General features: G+C 36.3%; 2 protein-coding genes across 6 annotated transcripts in view; one reads left to right on the top strand and one right to left on the bottom strand.

Annotated features, from left to right (window-relative positions):
• LOC135166070 (glycoprotein-N-acetylgalactosamine 3-beta-galactosyltransferase 1) lies at positions 1-9,371 on the top strand. 3 transcript variants are annotated; one of them, XM_064128028.1, is made up of 6 exons: positions 1-243; positions 2,458-2,629; positions 3,264-3,439; positions 5,282-5,489; positions 5,607-5,745; positions 6,995-9,371. In XM_064128028.1, exons 2-6 carry the CDS (start codon positions 2,599-2,601, stop codon positions 7,533-7,535), a joined length of 1,095 nt encoding a protein of 364 aa, XP_063984098.1. In that variant the 5' UTR covers positions 1-243; positions 2,458-2,598; the 3' UTR covers positions 7,536-9,371. The 3 variants fall into 3 exon arrangements, with proteins under 3 accessions (XP_063984098.1, XP_063984097.1, XP_063984099.1); XM_064128027.1 differs by having other exon boundaries at positions 2,473-2,629; XM_064128029.1 differs by lacking the exon at positions 1-243 and adding an exon at positions 2,199-2,355 and having other exon boundaries at positions 2,473-2,629.
• Positions 8,112-26,225, bottom strand: part of LOC135166066 (mediator of RNA polymerase II transcription subunit 13) — a 19,797-nt gene continuing 1,683 nt past the window's right edge. The window contains exons 2-11 of one of the 3 annotated variants that reach the window (XM_064128020.1): positions 23,052-23,367; positions 19,702-19,870; positions 19,472-19,614; positions 18,751-19,189; positions 18,090-18,242; positions 17,006-17,594; positions 12,672-16,145; positions 11,440-11,724; positions 11,072-11,343; positions 8,112-9,871 (exon numbers count right to left, since the gene is read on the bottom strand). In XM_064128020.1, coding sequence (XP_063984090.1) covers positions 9,739-9,871; positions 11,072-11,343; positions 11,440-11,724; positions 12,672-16,145; positions 17,006-17,594; positions 18,090-18,242; positions 18,751-19,189; positions 19,472-19,614; positions 19,702-19,870; positions 23,052-23,367 — 5,973 coding nt within the window. In that variant the 3' untranslated portion in view covers positions 8,112-9,738. Of the gene's footprint in view, positions 9,872-11,071; positions 11,344-11,439; positions 11,725-12,671; positions 16,146-17,005; positions 17,595-18,089; positions 18,243-18,750; positions 19,190-19,471; positions 19,618-19,701; positions 19,871-23,051; positions 23,368-26,225 lie in introns of all 3 variants that reach the window. The other 2 variants (XM_064128019.1, XM_064128021.1) reach the window with 2 other exon arrangements.

Raw genomic sequence — 26,225 nt, forward strand, 5'->3', positions numbered from 1 at the left:
GCGTCTTTAGTTTGTCATCTCTGCTTGTGGAAGTTGGTTGTTGCGGGTGTTTTCTAATTGTTCAGAAGATATTTACATCATTACGATAATTAGTTGAACAATGAGATCAATAAAACTGTATAAATAATGAAGACATGAGGGGTAGTTACCCATTCATCATTGAAACAAATTACTCAGCAGTTTATTAAACGTTCCGGGGGGATGACAAGCAGGGGTTGGAAGCCCATAGCTCTTGGAAAACCGGTGAGAAAGCTCTCCATCATTTTATTGCCATTTCCTCAATCAAAGTGATAAGAGAATGAAAGTGCAGTGCATTTGTCACTCGTCTGGATTTGGATGGGACGACAATTCGAGGCCAGAGTCGATTTATTTCGTCGACTGCAGGATTTTTTATGTTTATTTTTGCGAGAAATATTTTGAGGGGAATGTGAGAGTGAAATGACAAAAAATATTGACAACCCAACGAATGTTAATTACATTCTTCGTCAAGCTAAATTAATGCATTTGTGGTGAGGAGAGTCATTTCGAGGTCTTATCACAGCTAAATATGATTAAATTGTTATGCATTTGATACTGTCACTTCCTCGACCGAAATATTAATCTAGAATGTGTCCACAAATTCTTAATATTCTCTAAAATTTAGGTGGCATTGATTACAATTGTTATCTGGTTTCTGTTTTTGCAGTTGTGATAGTGTCGAAAGGAGCGCCAATTTAGTGGTGGAGGGTAGCTTTTGAATATTTATTCAGTGGAGGTATTTTTGTCGAAGTGTTTGTATAGAGCTGATAACATTCCTCAACAAGCAAATGTGTGCCAATTGCTGGCTCAGGGCGACTAGAATTATTTCTCTTGCGAAGAATTATCTCCTGCTTTTATAAAATAAATGAGAAAGTGACTCAATTCAGATAAAATTCTATGAGTGGTCTGCATTACTTAAGCGTCACGATAATTATAAAATTCAAGAGTACAAAACTCATTCTCCGAAAAATTTCCGTAAAAAAATGAATACGTAGTGATTACCTTCCGAGAATAGTATAAATTATGTCAACCCAGTCTTATCTTTCTTTCTTTCTCGTCAAAAAGCGAAAAATTCTAATAAAAAAATACGACAATAATTTTTTACTATTACAATACTCGTATTGTTGCTGTTCAACTTATGTAAAATTCTATCCTCGTTTGGATTATTCAACCTTCACGATAATTTATGAAACCCAAGAGTAGATTATTAAAATTATTTGTTGATCTTGACAGACCGCATAGTTGATCGAATTTCCAGAAAAATAAACACGTGGTAATTACCATTCGAGAGTAACATAAATTATTTAAATCCGGTGTTATCTTTCGTTCCTATCAAACCTATAAAAACCTGAGAAATGACCTTTTTGCGATTACGATTCTCCTATTGTTGCTCCTCAATTCATATAAAATCCTATCCTCGTCTGCATTAATTAACCTTAACGACAATTTACAGAACCGCTGAGCAGATTTTTAAAGTTATTTGTTTAGCTTCACAGACCGCATAATTGATCAAATTTCTAGAAAAATAAACACCTAGTAATTACCATCCTAGAACATAAATTATTGAAATCCGGTGTTATCTTTCATTCCTATCAAACACAAAAAATTCATCATTGCATCTCCTGTTCTTATAAAAAAATTAAAAAAACACTTTTTACGATTATAATTCTCCTATTGTTCCTCCTCCACTGATATAGAATCCTATCCTCGTCCGCGCTGATCAACCTTCACGATAATTTATAAAACCGAAGACTAAATTATCGAAGTTATTTGTTCATTTTCACAGATCCCATTCTCCGAAAATGTTCCCTCATAATTGATCAAATTGCCATAAAAATAAACAATCGGTAATTACCATCCGAGAATATCACAAATTATTTCAACCCAGTTTTACCTTTCGTTCTTATCAAAAGAAAAAAATTGTTATGAAAAAAGTTCTCATAAAAAAATAAGACAGCAATTTTTGGCAATTACAATTCTCCTATTGTTGCCCCTAGACTCACATTAAATTCTATCCTCGTCTGCGTTAATTAACCTTCACGATAATTTACAAAACCGAAGACTAAATTTTCAAAATTACTTGTTCGTCTTCACAGACCCCATTCACCAAAAAACTTCCCACACAATCCACCAAATTCAGAAAATAAACAAGGGGTAATTAGCATCCGAGACGAGCACAAATTACTGCAGTTCAGACTTATCTCTCGTTCTTATCAAAGACAAAAAAAACATAATCATTCTATTATCTTGTTCCGCTAGAGCAATCCAAATCATTATCTATCACTTCGATATCGTCACGCACCCATCAAGGCCCCATACAATACAATTTTTGTACCGGTAATTTACATTTATTTGCTTTCCTGCAAATCATTGTTTCGTGTTTCATCACATTGATTATTTATCAAAGAGAATTGAGATATTTTTCCACTGTTCATGAAGTAATGGCTTTTGTAGCTGAGGATGAAAGGAAGATACAAACCAACAGCTATTGGAATTCATACATTGTGAAATGAGGCTAAGCAATGATAAATGAAGTTTATAGAGAGACTGTTTTATCAAACTATTGGAGAATTATAGAACATGGGTCAACAGAGACTATCTGTATTTGATGGTGAGTTATTTTCTATTTTCAAGTTAAAACGTATTTTTCATTAATGCTTTTCCTTATCTATTCCCTCAAAAATGTCTGAATAGTCATTAGATTTTAAATATTTCATAAGATTCTAAGCACACGATAAAAATCAACCTCAATAATCAAACCTCATTCTATTTCCAAACAACAATTACCGAAGACTTGTCTTAATATTAATCTTAATATTATTAATTGTCAGGGAACTATTAGTTGTCTGGGAAATTATATTAAGTTGACCTTAAAAAATGTACAGATCTAAAATATTGAATATTAAGTGTTAGTTATTTAAACATCGAATATTAAACATATGAATAAGTTATTTAAATGAAAAAGTCAGTCAAATGAAATCGCGACTTTACAAATAAATAATGATGATCACAAACCGGTCAGAAAGAGTAGAAAAATCTGACATCATTTAGCTCCTTCTAATTTATCACTTGTTCGTTTTTTAATTGACAATTAATTTGTCATTTTTATGTAATTATTAAGTCATTTTTATCCATGCTTATGATGTTTTAATGTTTGCTCGATTTTTTACGACTGAATAACTCAGTCTGTTTAAATGTTGAAAAATTCAAGACGATGATCGGTCACATCATTTTTTTATGTTCAGGAGGACGTGGCGGCCGGAAATTTGTGTTGACGTTGGCAAGTGGAATGGTCTTCGGGTTCTTATCGGCATGTCTGCTGATTACAGCCACGAGGGACTCCAGCAGGATACTGAGATGGCTGCCAGGAGGGCCTGGAGGATATCGAGATCCTCATCACTACTCTGAGCTGGATTCAGAGGTGAGACTTGTGAGCACTTGATCGATTGATTCGAGTGATTGAAGGCGATGAGCACCTCAAGATGCGATTGTTGAGGTGTCTATTGAGTTGGGAAAGTTTATCTGGAGAGAAAGTGGCTGAACATTTGGTAGATTCCATTATCAAAAAATAACAGACTGATTTGTTGACGATTTCTGAGGTCATTTGCCAGTAAATAGTTGGTAAATACCTTGAAGGTTACGATTTTATTATGTGGGAATTTGGATTTCGAATGGTTGAAACGAAATAAATCGTTAAAATTTTGAGAAAGAAAAATTTCAGTAGTGAAATAGCTAAACGGTTTGAGTTGAAAAGATAAATGTTGTAGGACAATTGATAAGAATTTTATAAGAAAGTTATACAGAAGTGGTTCTGGCTGCCCTGTTCTGAATTTATTGAAAGTCAATGGGGATTATTGACTGCATTTTAAATAATTTTACGTCTAAATCAGTGTCACCTTCTATCAATGATTGTTTATTTATTTTTATCGACTTAGCTCAAAAACTTCGACACGATTGAAGCGTCAAATCGACTTAGTTCTCATGTTGTTCAACTTCCATGAAATTGTATCGACTTAAACCACCTGTCAATATAAAATCGATTGGTGGGGCATTTTTATAAAATTTCTTTCATTATGAACAATTAATATAGTGACATTTTTAGATAAGGTCAGAAACTAGGGGGGGGGCACAGTGATAAAATAAGGACAAACAAGTGGTTTGAGCAAGGTGAGGAGATTAGTTTAGAGACATGAATGATAAACAATTGAATTTTGGTCTTTATCATCGGGATCCACGTTTAGGGATCACCATCAGACGAAAAAATATCTGGGTCAGCCAGAAGACTCCCATTAGTGGACAGATTTTCGTAAAAAACCCAACTGTTCTCGTTAATGTGAATAAGTAGATTTAATAAATCCTTCTTGTCTGCATTAATTGAATTTAGTGGATGACGCAGAAAAGTTATAAAAAAACAATAGAGTGTCACACACACACCCAAAGTCAGTGCTTCCCTCTTCGACTACCCCTAAACCTTGTGTACACTTTCGATCCCTTAAAATCGAGCTTGAAAATTGAGTTCTTCTATTGAAACTCCTCCATTTAATGAAATATACTTTGCATATCACTTGACCAATTAAATAAGGTCTACGTTGACTTAACTCTTTTTTTTATTACTGTTTTCTCGAGCTGTGTCGACCGAGCTCTTTGAAACTCTAATTAATACAAAATTGCGACTTAATAGATTTTATTTATTGCAAAAAAATATCACTCCACTTCTTCCAAGACGCAAATCATTTCTTCAACAAATGCATCAAGTGTTTTAGAGTGTGTTAACATGAGAAAATCAATTTCTGATAAAATCGAATTAAATCCTTTACCCCTTTGCTGCCACAATCTGTGATATCGATTATACGATAGCTCTACCGATTTATAAAATACTGAACAAATACCTGTATGATAAACAATGAATGAATTTAAAGCACAATAAGGTGCCAGTCCTAGTGTCTCTTTCAACTAAAAAAAATCATTAATAAACTGTCAAATTGCTCTGTCGACTTAACTTCTTTTTAATTTCTATTTTCGAGCTTTGTTAACAAACAAAGTCTCCGTCCAAACTCACTGCAGGACTCGAATCGTTTCTGCAACAGATGCATCACGTGTTCAGAAGTCTACTAACGCCAAGAAATTTAATTAAGACAATCAATTAAAAAAAAATCAACTCAAATCGTTTTAACGATTCGCTACTGGTACATAAAATTGCGTTTCCAACAACAAATGAATAAAAATCATGAAATAAAATGACTAATTTCATTGAAAATTACAGATAGGTCCAGACACAGAAGTGAAGTTTCACGAAGCTGATGAAGAATTTCACAAGGGCGAAGACAAAGTAGCTCAGGAAATGGCTAAAAAAGTACGTGTCCTCTGCTGGGTCATGACAGGTCCCAAGAATCATCAGACCAAGGCGAGACACGTGAAAGCCACTTGGGGCAAACGCTGCAATATTCTTTTATTTATGAGCTCGGCTGAAGGTATTTGAGCAACGTCAACATACCATATTTTTCCGGAGTCTCGTATTCCTTGCAACACGATGAACCGTAAAAATGAATTGCAAAAATGCTGAGTATGATTATATTGTTAAATTTCAGATCCGAGTTTACCCACTGTCGTATTGCCAGTGAAGGAAGGGAGGGATAATTTATGGGCCAAGACCAAAGAGGCGTTCAAATATGCTTATGACAAGTACAAGGATGAAGTCGATTGGTTCATGAAAGCTGATGATGATACGTAAGGCTTTAATTTTTTATTACCAAATTAATTAACAACGAATAGATTTTTTCGAGGTTTTGTAGGGATTCAAACGAGCGGCGTAGAGATCGTATTTGGTCGTTTGGGTTGATAATGCTTTTTCTTAATTTTTTCATTAGATCATTTATTTGGACGCAATGAAATTGTTAATTCGATTCTGAACGGATTCGTAAGAATTTTGATTGAAGAGAAAATTCAGTTGTCGATTATCATTTATCTAGTGAGAATAATTTAATTGTTACCGAGAATTAATTAATATTTTCGAGATTATTTGAAATATTAGTAACATGAAGTTTAACAAATAAATTAATTCTCTAACTACCACCCGACCGATTGTGTCTATCCGACGTCCGATCTTTTAATATGATAAGAGCCATGATCGCACGAATTTGTCATGAAATTATTGTGCATACAAGACTGAAAATATTTAAAAAATGGCAATACACCGCGATTTTTGTACAAGTAGGTTTATATATTTTTGTTGCCCCATATGGTGCCCGCTGTGGCGAGTATTTTGAAGCGAGCAAAATTGAAATCCGTTGAGTGGTTCATAAGATATTCGAAGAAATACATTCATGCAAAAGGTCGAATATCTCTGGAACCGCCTGGCTGATTGCGCCCATCCACAATACGAAACTTCTATCTTATAAGAGCTACACGTGTACGAAATTGCACCTCGCTATCTCTTTTTTTATTTATCCTGTTCACACGATTTTGGACAAAAAAACGAAAAACGCTGAACCAATGCGGATATTTTGATCGATATGGATAGGGTCCACTGAGGCGAGTAGTTTTGAAAGAAAAATTTGAATCTACCCACTAGTTTTTGAAATGTTGAGGAGAAACGAAGATTAAAGAAGTCACTACCTCAAGAACTACTGGACCGATCGAGCTCAAACGACGCGTCAAAGTGAAACTCAATCATAGCTATCATGACTCAAAATTTCATATTTTTGTCGAATTCACCCGCATTTACGTTCAATTTTGCAAAAATTAATCTTCATAATTTCGAGTTTTTCAACACAGTCATCCAGACATGATCTAAAAACATTTTTTTCACGTTTCATAACATTTCCAACCACTTCCAATAAAAATCCCAGACTTCAAAAATCATCCAAATACAAAACTTCCCTTAGACACCCAAAAATACTAAAAAAAGAATCATTTCCTCTCGTCTCTCCCAAAATTCCTACCAATCTTTTAATCTCAAGCCAACCGATTTTTTCAGATACGTAATCGTGGAAAATCTACGCTACATGTTATCATCGTACAACCCCTCCTCCCCTCTATACTTCGGCTGTCGTTTCAAGCCCTTCGTGAAACAGGGTTACATGAGCGGTGGTGCTGGTTACGTACTTAGCAAAGAGGCCCTACGTAAATTCATAGAAGACGGATTACCAGATACTAAAAAATGTCGCAGTGATAATGCTGGATCTGAAGACGTGGAGATGGGCAAATGCCTCGAGGGCGTCGGTGTCAAAGCTATGGACACAAGAGATCCCTTCGGAAGAGGAAGATTTTTTCCATTCGTACCTGAACATCATCTCATACCTAATCACGTTGACAAAGATTTCTGGTACTGGAAATACATTTATTACGAGACCAAAGATGGTCTCAATTGTTGCTCAGACAGTGCTGTATCATTCCACTATGTATCGCCAAATATGATGTATGTACTTGAGTATTTAATTTATCATTTGAGACCCTACGGTGTAACTCACAATATCGAAGAGTTATCCGTTAAGCCATCAGCTATCACCGAATACTAGTCCAATGAAAATTATAAATATCGTTTGTTATTATTATTATTTAACGGCCATGTCAACTGTACAGTAAAAGATTCGAATGCTAGTCATTAGACACCAACGACTCATATTTTTCCAACCGAAGTAACGAGTAACCGAATTTATCGAGACCTCGATAATTCATAATCGATAAATAAAATTTAATTGTGTTTTTTGATAATTTTTTCACGTCGTATCTGACGAAAATAGTGCACCAATGCAAGATTAATCAAACGAATAGTTCAGCATGAAAAAGCACAAATTTTTAAATAAATTAAATTAATGAATAAAGGGAATACGTAAAGTGGATGTTTTTTAATGCAGAATGAGGATATATAGTTATATATATATATATACACATAAAACTGTATTTCATAATGTTAATGGTAATAATATAATAATCCCAATAATGTCGTTACTACCCAAGTAATAAATACTATAAATACAGAAGTGAGTCTGAGGATTCTGTGTGAGTAAATAAACCAATGAATCTTCATAATCTTCTTCATCGACATTTTTTTTCATTTTGTTTTTTTCATCATCAGGGGAATAGGGTTATCATTCTCTAAATCCTATGTACAATTTATAATTTGTACTATGCGACTGACGCAGTGGCCCCGCCTCAGACGCGCCCCATTATGTAAATTTAATTTTCTTTTAATCATCAAAAATTTTGTCGCAATAATCCTTCCCGTTAATTAGGGAAGAAAATTGTATTTGCACAAGGTAATCGATTAGATTTTTCTGATGATAAAAGAAAATAAACAATCAAATTGTTTCATGGAATAAACGAAATAATTTAGACACAACTGGTACTTTTTACCTCACATTATTTTTCCCTTATTTTCTTCTATCGTTCAATAGTCCTCGTTAATTCGCCTAATATTTTTATTTTTCTTCGATCGACAATTAAATTCAATGATAAATTACTTATTCTCATTTTAAACAATATTTTACATTACAACTGTTATTTATAATAGAATGTCACCTATTAATCATCTCATTATCATGAATAAAACGTTTTTTGTTCTTCATTTTTGTTTATTCTCTTTTAAGAAAGGAATTTTAATTGTCAAAATTAATATACAAGTATCACGCCATTAAAACTCTCAATGTGACACTAAAAAACGTGATAACAGGGTGGTCCCATTGAGAGAATATCGTCATTTCATGATTTTTATTTTAATCGAGTCGCGTCGTCAACTGAATTACTTTTAATATCAATGCATCCACTTGGGGCTTGTACGAGGCAAAATTATGGGGAGGAAAGGGGAGATTGGGAGAAAGAGAGAGCGTGGGAAGGGCTATCTAACGAATATCAAATCATCAATAAAAAAAAATCAATGTCGGGAGGGGGAAGGAGGAAATTGATTACAATAATTGGTAATTCAGCTAATATTTAAAGCCCCACACGTCCTCACCGGTACTCTCGCTGTTGTTCCATAATTTTTATGGTATTTTTTTTTGTCAATTATTTTCTTTTTGTTCATTTATATTCATCTATATAAAATTAAAAAACAACGTAATATTCGTTATATTACTTTGTCGCTAGTAATAATTAAAAGCTTTGTACAAAAAGTCCATTTACAATTAAAAACATTTTTTTTCCCATTTTTTCCTCTACTATTTTGTTTCTTTTTTTTTTCTTTTGATATTACGCAACCATTATTATTATTTTCTTACTAGAGATTCTGATTATTTCATTGTTCATATCTTTTGTTTGTTTAAAAATTCAACAATCTAAAAAATTCGAAGAGGCAATGGATTTTATGCAAAAAAAATATTATGCCCTATTTTATGCTAAATATGACGTAATTTTAATCATTCATTATTCATTTTATTATCCATTCTCTCTTGAGCCAAATTAAAATTATTAAAAACAAAATATTGCGTAAATAAAAGAAGAAAAAAAAAATGAAAGAAGTTGAGTAATTTTATCGATTACTTTAGCTGTCTATTAGCTGCCTCTCCATGATATTTCTAATTAAATAAAAATCGCTAGTTTGAATTTATAATTGCATGACTCTCGATGTAACTGAGTGAATATTGTCATGAGGGCGTATGAAAATGACTCGTTTATGCACTCGTTTAAGCCCCACGTGTTATTAATATTAAACATAATAATAATAATTGCGTGAGAGAGATTGAGGGGTTGGTAATTATGCGCTAATAATTTTGATGGTCTGGGTCAGACGAGGGCTGCTGATGCGTGGTATAGCTGCATGAGCGCTTGTACATGAACTGGTAAACATGAAAGACGATCCTTCGTGTTTGAATCAACTGCTAGCCATGACAATGCATTGTACCCTTCTAGGACATATCTGAAATATTTATGTTATTGTTGAGATCATTTTTTTAACAGACTTTCTATTCATTTCAATCCTTTCCCTTTTATTTTCATGTTGAGGGAAATATTGAAAAAAAGAAGAAAGTTTATTATTATTATTATTATTATTATTATTAAAAGAGCAAGGGGCGCAACATGTTTCGATATTCATTTCGAGGATTTTGTCGTACACATAAATAGAGCTACAATAACGCTCGCGTTTACGAACCATTAACGTGGCAGTGCTGAACATCAATCTTGTTATGAAATGATAATAGCACAGAAACATGGAGTTATGACATTATCCGTGTTATTTGATCGTTAATTGTAATGTGGGGAAGAAGAATGCACTTGAGTTGCATCTGATGGTGCATTACTGATTTTGACTAGAATTAACCCACTCGGTGGTCTTCTATCAAATGAAAACTGTAAATTCACATCAGCATATTTTGTTGACTGACGTGAACATAATAAATGTAAGAGCAGTCAGACATTTCTCTTTGAATGATTAAGAGACTGTTTTAAAGGTTTGTTCATCATCGCACCTTCTCATAATTTCAAATCCATTACTAGAATTTAATGCTGATTTGTATAAAGGACTGATATTTTTGAAAACAGAGATGTTGTTCTCCTTATATGAATCGCTTTCCACTTTTTCCATTAAATTAGGAGTCGCTTTCAATTGCTTATTGAAATTTAATTCTAATTCAGGTAGAGATAGATTTATATAAAGATTTTCATTCCTTCGTAATTAAAATGCAGCACCAAAGAAAATAAATGATTCTGGAAAGAATTCTTCTTTAATACCGGGACAAAACGAATGTCTTCATATAAATTACAATTGAATTCCCATAAACAATTAATAAGTTCTTCCAAGTTAATCGAAACTGTGAAACCTCAGTCATATAATAGAAACATCATCTCTGATTGTGGCAAGAAGAGTACATGAGCCATGATCATGTGACCATTTTGAACGAAACGTAAGTTTTTATCGAGTAAAATGTTGATTTTTGACATTTCTATTTGTCCATCATATCATTCAATACGTCAATATTTTATAAGAAAAGGATAATATCATAATTCCGTTTTTCTGTAATACTTTCAAACAGTAAAAAAAAGATTCCATAATATTATTATATATATTATTTAAATTCTGATGAAAATAGATAAGTAAATAGTGAACATCATAAATTACCTCAACACATCAGTTGTATATTGTGAATCCAGAGGATGTGCAGTCAATGCACTCTGTTGTTGCAACAAATCATCGCTATTCTGTTGTATAGCTGGACTGTGAAGATGAAGTGCATTTTTCAGAAATGCAGGACAAACGCCCTCCAGATGAGGACAAGCAGCCCAGAACCAGGGTGGCATACGTCCTGTTGGTGCCGTTGATACGAGATAACCAAGAGCCAATGGCTGTTGTAGTAACGTACCCACTTCTTCAGCTTGATCAGCAACAGTGGCCTGCCATCATCCCCCAAACGAATAACAAATCATGAAATGTTTGACAAAGTTATTTGTTGAAGATTCAAGAAATGATTAATAATTAGCGGTAATTACCCTCGGTGTATTGCTGCAGGGAAAAGGACTGCCCGGACCATCATGATTTCCCATACCGGAGCCACCACCATCACCACCCATTGGGGAACCCTCGGGCCTGTGGGGACTACCACCAGGACTTTGTCCACCACCGCCAGTTGCTTCTGGCCAGACGTTGAATATATCGTTGAAATCACCCATTCCCTCCATGCCCTCGGGCATATCGTCATTCAGGGCTGAGAATAATTCATCATCACCCAATTCAGGACCATTTATGTGCTGCTCCTGGAAGGCTGTCTGTGACGACTAGTGAAGAACAAATCAAGCATTAATTAATTAATTTTCATGTTTGTTAAATCTATTCGATTACAATCTACAAATGTTTTAGTGAAAGTTGTTCTTTTGTTGAATAAATTTTTCATAGAAAAATTTCTTAAATATTAAATTTTTTCATAAATCCTATGAATTGTCTATGATTCTATGAATAATTTCTGAGATTTCATTTTTTCAGCAAGTTTATTTTGTTTTCCAGTTCTAGAAATGTTCTAGGGCAGAAAAACCTCCTCTTACGAGTTTGCGATTGTGAAGAACTTGACAAAAATTGTTTGTAAATGTGTGCACACTTGTGATCATTTGCCCCGAACTATCCTTATGACTCGAGATTGATAAGGGCAACGACATTGAAATTTTGCCGGTCAATTAGTGAAATTTTGAGACTAAATTCAACTTCATTTGTTGAGCTGTTCCAGAATCTAGCCATTTCTTAAAAACTGTTTCTGCCGATATCTCCTTAACCATTGGATCGATTCTATTGTTTTGTTTTTAAATACTCGTCCTGACGGTGCCTATAAAAGTGAATCGAAAGAACACCATTCCACATGCCGTAATTAAGTTTTATTCTCTTTTTTTCATTACTCATTTCTTTACTCAAAATTTACTTTTGAATATTTCAAACCAACCAAACGTCGGATTAACTATAACAGACATTAGTTCGAGATATCAAGTTCTTCTTGTGCATCAAATACTCGGGCAATATCTCTACTACTTTATCTCTCTCCAAATTATTTATTAATATCATAGTTTATCAGAATATGAATTTCGTCGAATCCGTTCGGAGTCATTCACCAATATAATGGCTAGAAATTAAAATCGAAAAAAATATATACATCCACCAAACCCGAACTTTCCATCTTTAAAGTACCCCAATACATTACTAAAATTATTTAAATAATGAAATATAAAATTCTACTCACTGTCGTAGTCGCAGAAGTTGGAAATACAAGTATATGAGTGCACGTGACATCCTGTGGAGTTGACAATTGGCAATTGACAGCAGGTTGACTAAACCTGTCATCCGGAGTAAATTGATCAGCCATCAGTCTCAACGTGGAATCTGGTTCAAGGGAAACAAGACAAGCGCTGAGAACACATGGTGCAACAGATGGATAAAGAAGGCTGCACTGTCCACATATTTCCTTGAGATGTTTCGATGCCTTGAGAAGTGATTTTCTCGACAATAACCAACTCCATCCCTTGAGTTCACCATGACCAATTCTCCCTACCCTACCAACAACCAATCTCCAAGGTTGTACTCCCTGTGACATAACTCCAAGAATAAAATCCATGAGTTTTTGTAATCCAATTCTTCTCGCTGATGCACGTTTTCTTCTTTTTCTATTTGGAATATCAATATTGATGGCAGCAGTCTCAAAAATTTCCCCTCTGTCATCAGTGGCAACTGCCAATAATCTCGATTGATCCTCAGACAGACAATAACTCAAATAAAGTACAGAACATTCTTCGGGTCCAGCAATACCAAATGATTCTGGTGCTTCACTCTTCGGTCTCAATGGAGCAAGTACATAAGCTGGTGCATAGAGTCTATAAGGTGCCCTATTTCTGTCATCCTTGCTCTTGAGAAATAGGTCAGCAGCAGCTGCTGTACCAAAACCAGTTAAACTTTTAACTGTTGAATTATGATTCAATAGTCTTCTGCCTTGAAGGAAGACATTCAGTGCAAGTGCACGCATTTCATCCTGAATTTTTCTCCTCTCCCTAGCTCTCCCCAGCTCCATAATACTCTCCAGAGATATCAGTTGTACATTAATATTTGATCTTATATTTTCGGGCATTGAACTGATGGCGGTTGAGTAAGCCCTGAGCAAAGCCAACACTGTCAATCGCCTTCTGTCAAGATTTTCCGGTCCTCCCAATGAAAAAGGTTCAACAATGTAAACAACAACAGCTGGTGGTTCAATTTCATCCTCATCGGGCCCAATGGTTGTCGTTGCTGTTGTATTATTTCCCGATACCTGTGAATTACTTCCATTGTTGCCTGGTGATGTCTGTGAATTAGTTGGAGTTGTATTTCCCACTGAATTAACATTTGAAGTTGGATTATTTGATGGGGTTTCACTTCTAGTAACTTCGTTATCAGATTCTTGTTTAATTGATACAGCACCGTCTGGAGTTGGTGGCATTGACTCAGCTGGTGGCACTGATGATGGTTGTGATTGATTCTGATGTTTACTTGGTGAATCAGCTGGATCCAGAAGACTCCTGTCTTGAATAACTTGAGTGAGATAAGGACCAAGACGATGGGAGCAAACTTGAGCGTAAAATCTTAGCTGTTCACCAAGTTGATTCTCACCGAGTAGTTTAAACCAATCGTCGATGGGCTGTTTGACAAATTTCTGACAGGAGTTCTTTCCCACTTTGATAATACCATCTCTCGACGCTTTTGTTATTGCTGTATGTTTACCTAACCTGCAAATTTCATACGTTGTCGACAATTCTCTGAAGAAATACTTGACTTTATTGATGACTGATTCATTATCAGGTGTTAAAACCACATAAGCAACGTCTCTTGGACCTGCGTAAGGCTCCAACAAAAGTTTTTCCCAATAATTCAATGCATATGGAGACAGTGATAACCAGTCTCTATCATAACCAACGACTAGAGCTGGTATTGGTTGGGGTTCACATCGATCGTCAGTTCCCCTTCCAGCTAATCGATGAAATTGCCTCCAGGTCAGTGGACCAGCAACAGTATAAGGTGCTTCCCACATTCTCGTTGTACATTTTTTCTGTACAGCTTCCTGAAGTAATGGTTGTAAACCCCTCATCATTCTAACAATATCACCAGTGCATTGAGGGCCCCGAGCTCTGATAAAAGCCCATCTGTGTACACCACTGACTCTGTTATTTCTCTCCAACTGACTACCATCCACCAATTTTCCCTGTTCCAATGCAGCAAGTGACACTTCATTACCATCATTGAATTCTAATGTATTTAAACTTGGCTGGCCCATTCCACTGGTACTTCTGGTTCCTGCGTATACCTTTGCTGCTCTGTAAAGACTGCTCACTGAGCTCTGAACAATAGCACACTGTTCACGAAGTAATTCCAATACACCAGAAGGTATGACATCAAGACCCTCGGATTTACCACCATTGGCAATGGCCATAAGTGAACCTTTCTTTTTATCAGCTGGATCATCAGCTATTCCCGTTATCTCCATTTCATCCTCGTAGAATAATCCAGCTTGGTGAGCAAGTCGTCGATTAACAACAGCACTGAAGCCACAACTGCAACGTATCTGATCATCATCGTGAAATAAACCATTTCCACCTGCCCATGAGCCAGTTAGATAAACACCAGCATCAGCACCTTTGATATTACCCACAACTTTTGGTCCAGCATTGCAAACGCATAAACTGCAACTGTCAAAATTATGATCTCTGAATATATTGAGGGCAGTATCACCCAGAAGTATATTAACAATCAGAGAATTTGATTCTGGTGCTCGTGTTGGTCCAGGTGTATCAGCCTCCATTGAATTAAGATTTTTATTCAAATACGATGATGTTGAAGTTGCTGGACTTGGTTGATCATAGGGAGGTGGTGGTGGTCGTCCTGAACGATATGGTGCCACTGCTGGTGCTGGTGATGGTGGACATATTTGTTGGGGTGTTGGTACTTGTGGCTGTGGGGGTTGAGGTGTTGACTGTGGTGTTTGGGATCTATTTGACTGAGTCTGGGATCTATTCGTGGATTTTTCCTGATTATTTGGTGCTTGATTGCATTGCCAGGAGGGCCTGTAAAAACAATGGGATGGCAGTGTCACAGGTGGTAGAGATTGACTCGGTAAATTTGTCAGTGGTGCGTATTTCGATGATCCAACGAGTTTATTTATGAGTGAGGGCTTGAAAACGTAGGACCAATCGTCAATTGGTTCCTCTGGTGGTGATCCCATGTTTGGATAAATGTCCGGTACTTGACGAAGTGGACGTTGACTGAGGGAGAGATCTGTCTGGTCCATTGGGGCATCGCTCAGTTGGCATGGTGATGCCACTGGATTGTGCTCGAGTGATGGAGGTGTTGGAAACATCTTGGAGAGCTCCTCTGGGCGTAGAACACCAACTCCACGATTATTGTGCTTTGTTGTGCCATCGAGTCGTGTCTCTTCGTGGATACCACCGGATTTATTGGAGCCTGGGGGTGTCTGTACTTGAAGTTGATTCAAATTTGTCTCGTCACTTGATGTGTCTGGATCAGAATTATCGAATATTTGATCGAGATCTTTGTAGGATGCCTGGAGGCCCTCGGATGTGAATAGGGAGCCGGGTTTTGGTTCCTCTCGTTGACGGCGTAGAGCATCTGATCCACCATTTTCATCTCCTGAGGGATCAAAATCGTAAGGGTCGGTTCTGCCAGTGCAATCACCCTGAAATCATTAATTTGACATGTAATTAATTAAAAATTCATTTGACGATTTTTTTACAATTTATTTCTTAATTAGAAAACTCTTGTGATATTTTGTACTATAGTTTTATTTTAGTAAGGTATCATATAATACCTTTTTCAAAAAAAATTAAATATCACGATATAGATAATACATATGTATATGTCTATATATATGTATATGCATATATATAATGTATATGAAATATATACTATACATTAACTTTATCATTCAATCACCTTTATTATAATTATAATCAAGAATTTATATGTTTATAAAATGAATTAAATATATCTATTCGATTCAGTTGAATATCATAATTTAATTTTTACAATTATAATAAATTTTATCGAATGCACAGTTTAATGCATGAAATATATATCTTATGATTCATTTATTTAATTTATTTCTTTTCCTAATTTCGCAGAAAATATGGGGCTGAAGGCCCCAGATAACTACAATATCAATTCACCTCAATATATGGAAAAATTTTCAGAGCTTTTTGATGATAATCATATTTCAAATAAAATTATACTCGAACAGCTATTCCCGTGACTTTCAAAACGCTTATCTCCAATGATTATTATAGAATTTGGTGTTTATAATAGAGCAATTGCATATTTATAAATTTAATAGAAAACTTGAAAACTATAGCTTTTTTATTGGCCGTCTAATTTCGCTGAGCAACAACTTCTTAGTTGTTCGCTTACAACAATTCTATACTCATTTCTCTTTCACCAGATACCATAAAATACCCGCCCAAAACACGCGTTCATACCCATTATCATAAATCATCAGACCCTCGTGGCCCCAATAATTAATAAATAAATGAATAAACTCACAGCATTCAATCCTGGCTCCTGTTTGATCTCAAGTTTAGGTGCTTGGGGATTAATTGAATTATTCAGAGGTGGATAGAGACTACTGGATCGTTGATTACATGGACCAACAGATGGATTGTATCCATCCTCCTTGAAACGTTTAACAGGATGATTGAGCCATGCTTCCTGTGTTGTATAATCATACAACCATGATAATGGTTGTTCATCGTCCAGTAGTGCACCCTCATATTCCCTAGATGCAAGTATTGGTCGTTTAAGCGTTGGTCCTGGCGCTGGACTTGGCATTTGATTATTATTACAGCATGCCGATGATGTTGATTTAGGGCCCTGTGATGGTGTCAATGGTGGAGCTGTATTTGAATGACTTGGTGGTGGTTGTGGACTAAGTGTTGGCATTGTTGGATCAGTCGATGGTGGTACTGATGCTGGCTCTGAATGAGGCGTTGGAAGGGGTGATGGAGCTGGTGAACTTGGAGAACCAACAGATGGTACGGGTGGACAATCACCACCTGTTGGTGGACCACGTGAATATGATGGTGGACCACCTGGTGGTGTACTTGGTGCCTCGGTACTTCGATTCAATGTTGACCTGAATAATTATGACAATAAAAAATTAATCGTGAAAAATTTGATGATTAGTCCATGGGAATATCCGACAAACCCAGTCCAGATGAGATTTTAGAAATGAATTAGGCGATGATGAGACGATTTGTTAAGTAAAAAAAATTATAGCACCAATGATAGTTCCAATAAATAAAATGACAAGCAAAAGCTGCTACACAAACTATCACCTGAATTATTTAATTAATAATTATAGCTAATTAGCATGCATCTACCTAGTGATTAAATAAAATAATTAAGCCTGAATAATAATTGAATTGTGATTAAGCGCCTGAGCTTTTACCTTAAGCGAACATGAGATTAGAGGCATTTTTAAAAAATCATCATAAATGAATGATTAAGTTTCTTTAGTTCAATGAGTGACGATAAATGATCATTTAAATTTTATTCCATTAATCGATTAATCTTGATTCACTGATTTTCATTTGATATTATCTTTTTTTTTCGGGGGGCAGATACCCACCTGGGGGCATTTGCAGGGACAGAGGGGCAAGAAGCATCCCACTGGGTGGTAGGGCGTCGATGAAACGGCACGACCCTCCTTCCACCTTTATCAACTCTTTCCCTCTGAACCTGAGTGGAGGCGATGCCCTTCCAACCCCCGGGGGTCGTGCACCTGCAATCGCGTAGTTTTTATTTTTCAAAATGACGATGTCCATATTTATATCATTAATTTTCATCTCATAGCCTTATCATCCTCTTTCTCTTTCTTTAAAAATTCCTTCAATTTATTCTGTTGATTTATCTGTGGATAAATAGATCTCACATGCACACACTGCGACAGCCACTGAAATCTACATTTTCATTTATTTAAATTTTCATTGGAAAAAAGAAAAAAAATTTCTCTCATCACTCCCAATACGGCTCGTCTACATCCTAACATGCACGAACAATTTCCTGTCGAGTTATCACTGTTTCACTGTCTCATTTGTCATTAAAAGGCGAACAAAGTATTGTCATTTAAAACGTAAAACTAAAGTCTAAATTTTTCAAATATTTTCCGAGCCAAAAAATTTGAAATATTTAATTTCACATGCCTCGAACTAAACTAAAGACATTCACAAGTAACTAAAAAAAATCATGTGATAAATTATTAATTGAAAAATAATATTTATATCACTCACTTGGCGCAGGTGCAGGAAGACTTTTGTGTTGCATCAATGAATGTCCAGGTACCTAATTCCGGGGAAGTTCCATCATTACATTTGGAAGATAATGGTGAACCGAGTGTACACTCGGCCCAAACACGTTCAGGCAATTCAGTGGAAGCTTTTGAATCCCGTTGAATTGAATTTGGATGTTCATATGTTGCTGTTGCTGGACTATAAGGTGGTGACAATGGTAATTCACTCGGTATATCATCCATATCAGTAACGAGAACGTAACAAGATGGATAACGCATTCTAACACCACCCACGAGTACTTCAACCAGTGGAGGAAGACCTGACTCGATGTTATAACCATTCATTGGATAAAAATTCCTCCATTCTTCGAGTAATTGACTGTCAACACGACCACCCTGTCCTGTCAATGTTCCAGCGAGACCATAGGGTGCGAGAATAACTAGAAAATATCAATTTACAAATTTATGAATGAAATTTAAAGAAATATCAATTAAAATTTGAGAATTAAAGTCTCCAGTGAGACAAGACTCTGCAAAATTATTTTGCCATTTAAAAAAATATATCTCGTCTGAATAAAATATTGTGGAATAAGAACTCGATGACAATGTCACAATAATCAGTGAAACAAAATTGTTTTGTTTCACTGAATAATTTCAACAACATCAACAAGTTAATTCAGACTCAATGAGATAACGAGCAGAATGAAATATTGAATTCTCACCCTTGACACCATTCTGAGATGTTTGAGTACGTTGCAAGCATGTTCGTGTAAGATGTCTAACGGCTGGATGCTGTCTAACATCAACACTAGCGCACACTGTACTCTCTCCGTGTACGAAGAATGCGAAAGAGAACGACAGGTGGCTGCTGAAAATATCAATTTTCCCTCCGAATGTCTCATCAATTGTCACTTACGATTTATCTGAATGAATAAATTAGAGCTGTCTTTACCTGTTGCACCGGTGCTTCTCGAAACCGTCGTATGGCTGGACAAACCATTTACCGAGACGAACAAAATCACGAGACAGGAGGCATCGTTCGATCAAATTATGAAGTGCTTTGAACAGAAGAGAACGACACTCGTATGACAGACCACTCTCCCAAGATCCTTGTTCGCTCTCTGAAATTGATATTTTGAGATTAATTTGATGTGTATTTGTTGTAGAAGAGGATGAGAAAACATGGGAAATATATATATAATTCGCAAGTATTTTGAGTGATTGGGTTCAATTTTGGTTTCATCCTGATGGAAACAATTCAGCAGCGAAGTGGTACAAGGAGATTAGTCACGTTTGACTGATGACCAGACTTCGATGAGCATCTCGAAATCTAGGGAAGATAGCAAGATTTTTGTCATGACCTTTTTTGTTCAGCGAATCGAGTACTACAGACAATGTCATAACAAAAATTTCACTATCTCGATTAGATCCGGAGATATCACTCAAAATCTCGACAATGAAAAAGACAATTTATATTATTTTATCCCTTTGGTACCGCAGTTTTGTATTACTTGTCTTTTATAAATATCTTGGAATCTATGGGAGATGACAAGATTTTCGCCATTACCTTTTTTGTTCAGCGAATCGAGTACTACAAACAATGTCATAACAAAAATTTCACTATCTCTCTTAAATTGGGAGATATTCTTCAAAATCTTGACAAGGAAAAAGACAATTTATCTTATTTTATCCGTTTGGTACTGCAGTTTTGTATTACTAGTCTTTCATAAATATCTTGGAATCTATGGGAGATAGCAAGATTTTTGTCATGACCTTTTTTGTTGGCCGAATTGAGCACTACAAAAAATGTGGTGATAAAAATTTCGCTATCTCCCCTAGATTCGAAGATATAACTCAAACAATCGCCTCAGACATAAATCAACTTATCTCGTTTTATCACTACGCTACTTAATTCTGTTTACTGTAAAAAAAATCACATCAGTGACAACAATTCAATTAGCAACAATCAGTCTGAAAAAAACTAAAAACGTCCATATGCCTCGCATTTTCAAAAAATAAATTAGCCCTATAACAGTCGGCTGAATTGGACTGAATTACTCTCAATTAGTTTCCAAACATTGACTCCTCTGTCGATAACAAAAATTCACCGCCCGCTATTGAAATATGTAATAGACACTGGTGAAGACCAAGAGACCTCGAACAAGAGCCACTGGCCGGCTACAGCGACACGTGTTCTGTCCGATCGATAAGCCAACCAAGTGGGGGGTAAAAGTGCATCGTCGCGTCCCATCGACATCCGTATTTTCATCTCTCTCTTGCCCCTGCAATTCTACCCCTCTTTACCTCCATCCAACAGTGCTACAAGGGGACGAGGATGAGGGGTGAGGGCCATCACCACCCCGAGCCTTGCACCAACACCAAACCCCATCCACCCATCCCCTTAAAAATGGGGGCGCGACGCTTCGATCGAGGAACATCGGCTATACCCCTGCGAACGCAAGCGCAACTCCCCCTGATTCATCCAAAAATCATTTCAATATTTTTCGACTGAAAAATTCATAAACAATTTCATCGATAAAAGTCGACAACACCTGACCAACTGTCGTAACAAAAAATGATTTCAAAAGCCAGAGAATCGCTGGTGAAGAAGTCATTCATGCGAAACGTTTTCGAAATACAAAAAAATAAATAAAACTGAGAGAAAAAAAAAATGTCTTTGTGATGCCAGAGTCCAATTGTTGTTCAGAACAATTGGGTCAGTGTTGATGATTCAAATCAATGGATAGAGATCGATAAAAGTGTAATCAAAGAGACCAAAAAAATCCTGAGAGAATTCACTTGTTGATCTCTCCCTTTGGAATTCCAAATTTTCCTGGGGATTAAATCCTCTTCCCCTTCCCCTAGTGAACCGGTTAATGTTTTATCCATCATTCCCTGGGTTATACGATCTCTCGGATGCACTATAAACTCGTTATACCATTTAACAACCCCCGGACGACGTGCGGATGTCACTAAAAAAATATAAATATAAAATTGATAAGGTAATGACATAACGGTGATGTACTCTAGGCACATGAATTCCGTAATAGTGGATTTACGGGGGGGGGGGGGGGGGGTAGAGAGGCCAAAACGAGTGAGAAAGACGAAATGGATTATATACATGGAGTACATGGGCAACGGACAGGCGGTTCAGCGACCCCAACTGTTTGTTACAAACGCGCGCCTCGAGCCGACGATTCCTTCTCCCTCATAGAGCCACGTCGTGTGCCTGATTTCCACATTCAAGTACTTTCGTTTCTTTCAGATATCACCAGTGGTACCTGTGGTACACTACTTGGGATTTTGAAACAATAGGTGGCCGAGGGAGAAGGAGAATCTTTTTTTTTTAATTTCATGCAAAGGTTCATTGCGAAGTATTTGAAGTTTATGGAAAGGAACAGGTGTCCAGGTGCTTGGAAGCCGATGGGGTAATATGGGTATAGTATGCGATGGATGAAAAGTTGTATAAATTTTTTTTAATGTCCTAAATATGTGGTAAACATTCTCAATTGAAAAATGGTGTAAAACTCCTCTAAATTTTGACTGAAAGGATTCAACTCAAAAATTCTAACGCAGAATTTTTTTGAGTCCTATTAATGATGAAGAGAATGCACTTCAGTCGATGAACAACAAATCTAGGGAATTTGCTCGACATAGGAAGACCAGACGTTCAGACGTTCCTTACGAAATCTTGGACATTCATTTTGAAGAACAATTGGTCAGTTATTTGGAAGATGATGGGGTAATATGGGTGTTGTATATGAGGAATGAAATGTTGTATATATCTTTGTTAATGTTCTACTATGTGGTGACCATATTCTGAATGAAAAAATGCTCGAAAAAGGCCCTAAAATTTGACCGAAGGAATTCCATTGAAAAATTCTAACGCAGAATATTTTTTGAATCGTCTCAATGACGAGGAAAATGCACTTCACTCGATGGGAAAACAATACGGAATTCGCTTAAGATGGGAAAACAAGACGTCTGACGTTAATCCTGAGGAACAGTTGTCTAGATGTACGCAAGATGATGGGATAATATGAGAATAAATGATAAACGAAATATATTATAATTTTGTTTAATGTCCTAAATATGTTGTAAACATATTCTGAATGAAAAAATGCTCTAAAACCCCCCCGAAATTTGACCGAAAGAATTCAACTGAAAAATTCAAACCCAGAATATTTTTTCACTCTTCTCAATGACAAAGAGAATGCACTTCACTCGATGGAAAAAAAATCCGTGGAATTCGCTCACGATGGGAAAACCTGTTTTCTTGCTGTTGGAGTTTTGTTTACTTACCGCAGGCAATGAGTTCTTGTGACACAAGACCAGACAAATCCGGCTCTTCACCGTACCAGAATATCCAGAGCTCCTTGGCAGCAGTTAGTGATAGGGGTGGTGGAGCTGGTGATGGTGCTATTCCAAGATCAAATATACCACCACCACCGGATGTCGATGGTGGTGTTGCTGCTACACGTCGCCATACACAAAGTATATCACCTGCTAGACATCTTGAGAAACTTGATAAGACTGGATCCTCAAGGGGGGTACCCCCAAAGCCACCTGTCATCTCGCCCCACACGAGCTTTCGCCATTTTATCCCACAGAGGTCGGTCTGAAAAATGTTAATTACCATCATTAATTATTCTGTGCAATAATTTTCATTATAAGATACGAGATGACATTATGATTAAGTTCAGGGGTAGTATCGAGCAGATTGACATTAAGTTGTTGCTAAAAAAAAATTAATTTCATTAAATTCTCTAAAAAAATGACGATTAGAAGAAAACAAATAGACAAATATCACAAATAAAATAAATTAAGTTTTATAACCGTCAGATCTTGTCCTCTTCCACACGAAAATAAATCGATTAATGTTTACTATCCGACGATTTCTCGACTCTATCATCCCCCTGGCTTGTAAAACCAGTGGGGTAAGAGTTGCCGGGTTTAAAAGACGACGATGGCACCTGTTACACGCGCAGTCGCCTCCTTCCACTCGACCTCCCACCTAACAAGGGGTAGGAGAGGGCAATCTCGCGACTCCTACATCACGCTCTCGTTTTAATTCCCCCGACTTTTCTCTCTCCTCCATCCCCGTGCCCCTAGCCATACAAACCATTGTTGTTCCCTCTATTTTACCTCCGTCACATGCATCCAACTCTCTGTCATCACCTAAGAACTTGGCTTTTTAGAGACTCATTGCGCACGCTCATTCGACAAATAATCGTAATAAACTTTGCATGCACGTCATAAACTCGTCTCGAGAAAATTCGTCACGCGAAGGGTGATGTCGACTGGGTTACTCGGTTAATTATTATTTAATGGGTGATAACATGAGATTTAGTCGTTGACAGTAATGCCAAAAAGTCATTATTTACTGTTTAAAATTTCTTGAATTTCTGTGGCAATGAGATTTAAATTTGTCAATGAGAAAGTTTGGAGTCAGGTTCAAGAGATATGAACAACGAACATTACATACAATTTAAGAATTCAATCATTTTTTTATTGAAAATATGAAGAAGTTATCTGCACTTTATGATTTTTCAAGCAATTGATGAATTTAATGTATAAAAAAATCTGCAAGAATTGCTAATAATTTTTTTGTTGCACACAATTGTCAATTTTTTCGTTTGAAATTTGAAAAAAAAGATTCCGACAGTTTAAATATAATTTTAAGAAGTGTAAAAAACTGTTTTCGTTCAATTTTTTCATTGTTGCATAAAATTATCAACAGTTTTATTTAAAAGGACAAGAGAAAGTTTCTAACAATTGAAATATAATTTTTCGAGATGGGAAAAATGTTTTCGGTCAATTTTCTTGATCATCCCCTAAAATTATTAACCTTTTTCCTAAAAATGTCAGGAGAAAGATCCTAACAATTTAAACATAATTTTTCAAAACAAAAAAATTATTGTTCCTCCAATTGTCGCCCGAAATTATCAACTTTTTAGTTAAAATTTCCGGACAAAAATTCTAACAATTTAAATATCATTTTTCGAGGTATAAAAATTTTTTTCATTCAAATCTCATGATCATCCCCCAAAATTATCAACTTTTCCACCAAAAGTTCAATAAAATGTCTCTACAATCAGGATATAATTTCTGGAATGTAAAAAATCTTCCAAAATTGTCAACGTTTTACCTCAAAATTCCAACAGAAAATCTCTAACAATCTAAATATAATTTTCCACTACAAAAAAAAATCTTCAGTCTAATATTTTCCCCTCAAGCATCCTAAAACCCCCAATTCCGTAAAATTAAAATCCCTCAGGAAACAAGGGATACCGGCACGCGTATCGCAATGGTAACAAGAGGTTGGGTTGAAACCGAAGGCGCACACCGCACAGTTAGGTACTGTCAAGCCTCCCAACGTCTGATCAATACGAGCGAGGGGGAAAACTACGTGCAAGGCCGCCCGCGTGGCTCCACACCTCTCTCTCTCTCACTCTCCATCCCTCCCCCCTCACCCCCCCCACCCCGCTATTTTTATTATCCCTTATTTTCCCCCTTCCTCCACTTTTCGCACCCCCCCAAGCCCTCGGCGATTTGATTTACGCGGGAATTCCCGGAAAAATCGATCTGCAATGAAATTTCCCGGTCAAATCCACCGACTAATGAATAAATAATCGGAAAATACCACCACTACTGATTTTCCCTAATGACAGACCGATTCAACCACAACAAATCGACTATACACTGGAAAAATAATGAATGAGACGACTGAAATATTTCTCTATCAATGACACTTTGATAGTGTGAAATCGTTAAGTCAATGACCGGTTGTTAAATGCCTTAACGACAGCGAAATGCGTAATAAAGCAGTGGGTTTTTGCACACATCGTTAACCCCCGGAAGTTGTCCTTCAGTCCTTTTAAATGCCCTGTGCATTTTTTTTTTTCTTCATTGCTCGCCACTTTAACGGATTCACAGACTAATTATTTCACTGGGAATTCCTTTCTACATTTTTTTTTTCTCTCTCTCCGTTGTCTCGTCTTACCAGGGCTTTCACCGAGTCACCTTCCGCCCCTCTGACTCTAGTTCTGTGCTCTATTTTCCGGAGGCGTTCACTCGATGAAAATAAAAAAAGAAAATTCTCGCAAAAAAATCCTCGAGACAATCAACAGAGAATTTAACAAATTTCATTTCTGGGAATTCTTCACACCTCTGGGGCCAGCAGAATCTGTGGAGTGAATTTCAGAGAGTCAGAAGTCAAAGAGAAAATTTTGAGGCCCAAAAAATGTCTGGAGGGTAAGAGGGTAAGAGGTGAATCGATGAAAATTTCACTCGATCGTTGAAGTTATCACTGATAACGGATAGTAGAGTGGAGCAGAGTGAAATATTTGTATTTTATAATTTTTAGAAGTGAATATTTACGTTTAATCTATTGGTACATATTTCACTCGAGAGGTTTCGCCAGTTTCACCGTGGGAGATCAGTGGGCATAGGAGGAGAGGTGCAACGTCGATGTAA

The sequence above is a fragment of the Diachasmimorpha longicaudata genome, chromosome 9 (genome assembly GCF_034640455.1).
Source record: "Diachasmimorpha longicaudata isolate KC_UGA_2023 chromosome 9, iyDiaLong2, whole genome shotgun sequence".
Classification (NCBI taxonomy): Eukaryota; Metazoa; Arthropoda; class Insecta; order Hymenoptera; family Braconidae; genus Diachasmimorpha; species Diachasmimorpha longicaudata.